At 38.4% G+C, this 3522-nt stretch overlaps 1 protein-coding gene across 1 annotated transcript; it reads right to left on the bottom strand.

Annotated features, from left to right (window-relative positions):
• Window positions 1-459: 459 nt before the first annotated feature.
• LOC122069161 (WAT1-related protein At5g07050-like) lies at window positions 460-2952 on the bottom strand. Its single transcript, XM_042633110.1, has 7 exons — window positions 2613-2952; window positions 2455-2517; window positions 2235-2351; window positions 1881-2124; window positions 1570-1728; window positions 1317-1468; window positions 460-959 (listed from the first exon to the last, which is right to left on the bottom strand). The coding sequence occupies exons 1-7, from the start codon at window positions 2813-2815 to the stop codon at window positions 716-718; spliced, it is 1182 nt and encodes a 393-aa protein (XP_042489044.1). The 5' UTR covers window positions 2816-2952; the 3' UTR covers window positions 460-715.
• Between the last annotated feature and the right edge of the window lie 570 nt (window positions 2953-3522).

The raw sequence follows: 3522 nt of genomic DNA on the forward strand, positions 1-3522 counted from the left end.
GTTTTGGTGGGACAGTTAGAATTACAGGTAATACTGTTAGAGAATTTTATTTTCTGAGGCCAAAAGAAAAAGGCTGACAGTATCGGATGCAAAATGAGTACAGCAACTAAGATTCGGAACCCTAACCAGAGGGGGCTTGGAATGTCAACCACTAGCCCTCTTAGTGGGATCTGCCTCAGATGACAGCAAATTATGCCATGAGTTCAAGGAAAAGTCTTAGAATTATTCAGTTGAGAGAAGGTAACTATGAACCCTAAAGGGGTAGCTCAATTTGTAAGGGATCATGCTGAAGCACTCAATTCAACTCTTTTTTCACATCTTGAGTGGGTCCACTTCACAAGGTCCCATGGTTTTCTTTGGCCTTAGGTTTTCCTGATCCATGTTGGTTTCTGGTTGTTGCATGGGATGTGTTTCATTTTATCACCAAAAAAAAAAAAAAAAATCTAAAATGCACAAAAATCAGAAAGGAGATTCTCAGATTCTCTTCATTACTTCTCAAATTTTCAGAATATTACATGGGTGAAAGTAAACAGTGCCAAGAACAAAAAGTGTAAGAGAGATATTTTTTTTTCAGAAGGAGAGAAAATAAGAGGTTAGAAAAAGAAGAAAAAAAGGCGATACAAGGGGAAAAGACAAAAAAGCCCTTCCTTCCAACACCTATCAGCTTCTCTCTCTTTCTGTGTAAACAGGTTTAGCTTCTTTCTGCCTGAAATGTTTAGACTTTTGGAGCTTGGTTAGCTTTCATGAGGGGCTCTGGGATGGGAGCAAGCTTAGATGCAGCTTTCTGCATCTCAATGTCGTTCTCATCGATGTCTTCGATCATCATTATGGTCCGACCATTCTCATCTACACCTTTAATGGGTTCTGGTATTGCCTCAGCTTCCTTCTCCTTGTATTCCTTGTACTTCCCCCATAGAACTGAGTAGAGACCAGCAACAATCAAGACAGCACCAAGAATACTGCACTCCACAAGGGAAAATACTAGTTAGTGTTGGAATGATAATTTGGAAAATATTAAAATCTAGGAGGGTATTTTTGAATCCAAATAAAAACTGAATTATTCTATTTTTAAAATTTTAAATTAAAATAGAGATTTTTTTTTTTCTTTTTCTTTCGACGTGACCCATTAAAACTATCTCTCCCTCTCTCTCTCTCTCTTCTTCCTTTTTTTTTGTTTGCATGATGTTGTGATGGTGATATTTCATGAAAGATTCAGTTGTGAATAAGAACATTAAAAGTGGGAACTTGTTTTTATTCTTTCCTCAAATTAGAAATAATAAAACTTTATGAAAGAAGAGACAGAGAGAAGAAAGTACCCTCCCAAGTAGATCTTCTCAGCAAGAATGAAAGATCCCATGATGGCCACAATGATCATCATCAGAGGGCTGAAAGCAGTTACAAAGACAGGTCCTCTCTTCTGCATCACTAGTCCTTGTACGTAGTAGGCAATGCTTGAAGAAACAATTCCCTATTCATGTTTAAAAAAAGGGAAATATTATTAGATAAGGTAGCCAGCTAGCTAGCCACAGAGAGAAAGAGAAAGAGGGAGAGAGAGAGAGAGAGACTAACAGCATAGGCAGCAGCAAGGAGGTTCATGTCCCAGCCAATGGACCAAACAGAAGTTGAGTGTTCCATGACAAAGGTGACTGCAATAGACTGGAGGGTACCCAAAAAGACAACCATAGCTGTAAGAGAAAGCTGAGCAGGGTATCTCCTCATTGTAATTGCCTGCAAAGTGACACCCAAATTCCATTTAATAACCAAAGTGGAGTACTTAAAAGTTAAAAAAGAAAAGAGGAAAAGAAAGATAAAAAGCAAGTGGGATTGTCTTCTCCTCTATTTTTTTTTTTTTTTTTCTTTTACTTTCATTTGCTCAGTACCTGAAGAATGAAGAGAGAAGCCCAAGCAAAGGTAGCAATGATAAGGAAGATGGAACCCTTAACCCAATCCTTGTCAGAATTCCCATTTGTCTCTGGTGCATTTGTTTTGTGAGGATTCTGTGTCCAGAACATCTCCAAAATGGGTCCCTTGTATAAGGTCATCAACATTGCTCCAAGTACTGTAACTAGAGTTCCCACCAGCTTGGCTTGGCACCTTACTTTCTTCAAATCTAATTTCTCCATCCTTTTCAATCCAAACAATCAAATCACACCATTAGCTAAAATATTCCCAAAACACTAAAATGGTTCTTGATGATGATGATGATTATGATGAAGACATTGATTGACAAGTACCTGAACAGGACTGCCATGACGAACGTCATCGCCGGTAACATGTTACTCATTGCACATGAGAAGGTGGGTGATGTGTATTTTAGCCCAGCATAGTAGAAGTTTTGATCAATCACAGGCCTGCGCGAAAGCCAATAAATCATTCAGAATTTGTACGATTTTCTTTTCTTTTCTATTCTATTCTATTCTAGGCAAACTAATACAGCCTAATTTGGAGACTCACCCAAGAAGGCCAAGAACGAAAAGTTGAATGAAAATTCTGAATGTCATCTTAGGACGAATTTTCCTGAAACAAAAAATGAAACATACACCATATGAATATAAGAAGGCTCATCAAATACACATAGATGACTTAAATTATCATCTAAAAAAAATTTGTACCTCTCAAGAATGAGTGCAAATGGTGCGATGACCGCGGTAGCGAAGGCATGTCGATAGACAACTAGAACATAGTGGCTCATGCCTCTATTGAGGGACACCTTAGTGATGATGTTCATACCAGCATAACCAAATTGAAGGGAGATCATAGCTATGTAAGGCTTGCATCTATCTATGAAACTGCTAAAGCACCCTTGGTTCTCCATTTTTCTTTGGCAAAATTGAAAGCAAAGAGAGATAGAGAGATCTAAGAACACCCTTGTACTCACTACAAAGGAGCACTAATTGAAAGCTAGCTAGAGAGGAGAAAGAGGAAGAACACTTGAAAAGATTTGCTTGTGTTTCTCCTAAGGAAAAAGAAGATATGGCCACCATATTTATAAGGGTCTGGGGAGACCCCCCCTATCCCCCTATCCAAATAATTAATTAGAGGGGGAGGGATGATGTGTATGAGCGTGTGAAAAGTTATTATTCACATATGTGACTGTAGCAATCAACCCTTATTACAAGCCTAATTGACCCTACATATGTGGGTCTTTGAATATTCTTTTAGATTTACCGTTTTATCCAGTTTAAGGGCTATATATGTGAGTGTGTGGGTTACACGTGTCTGTAATAACAAGGGTTTTGAGTGCTTATGTGGGATCCACGCATTTGTCATAGTGGTGAGAGATTTGAGAGGGTAACTAAACGGATTTAAGTTAGGTGCGCTTGCTGATGCATTGAAGCCTTTCTGGTAGTGTTTTATACGTATGTAACCATCCTTGGTGACATTGACGCCTTCTTCGACGTGGCGAGGCGACATATCACAATTACTCTTATTTACTTGTGGATGAGAGCTCTTCTTCTAAAAAACATTTTGCTGCTATCTGGGTTGTAATAATTTTCACATATATCCTCTTAGGATGAATTG

This window comes from Macadamia integrifolia, unplaced genomic scaffold (genome assembly GCF_013358625.1).
Source record: "Macadamia integrifolia cultivar HAES 741 unplaced genomic scaffold, SCU_Mint_v3 scaffold540, whole genome shotgun sequence".
NCBI classification, from domain to species: Eukaryota; Viridiplantae; Streptophyta; class Magnoliopsida; order Proteales; family Proteaceae; genus Macadamia; species Macadamia integrifolia.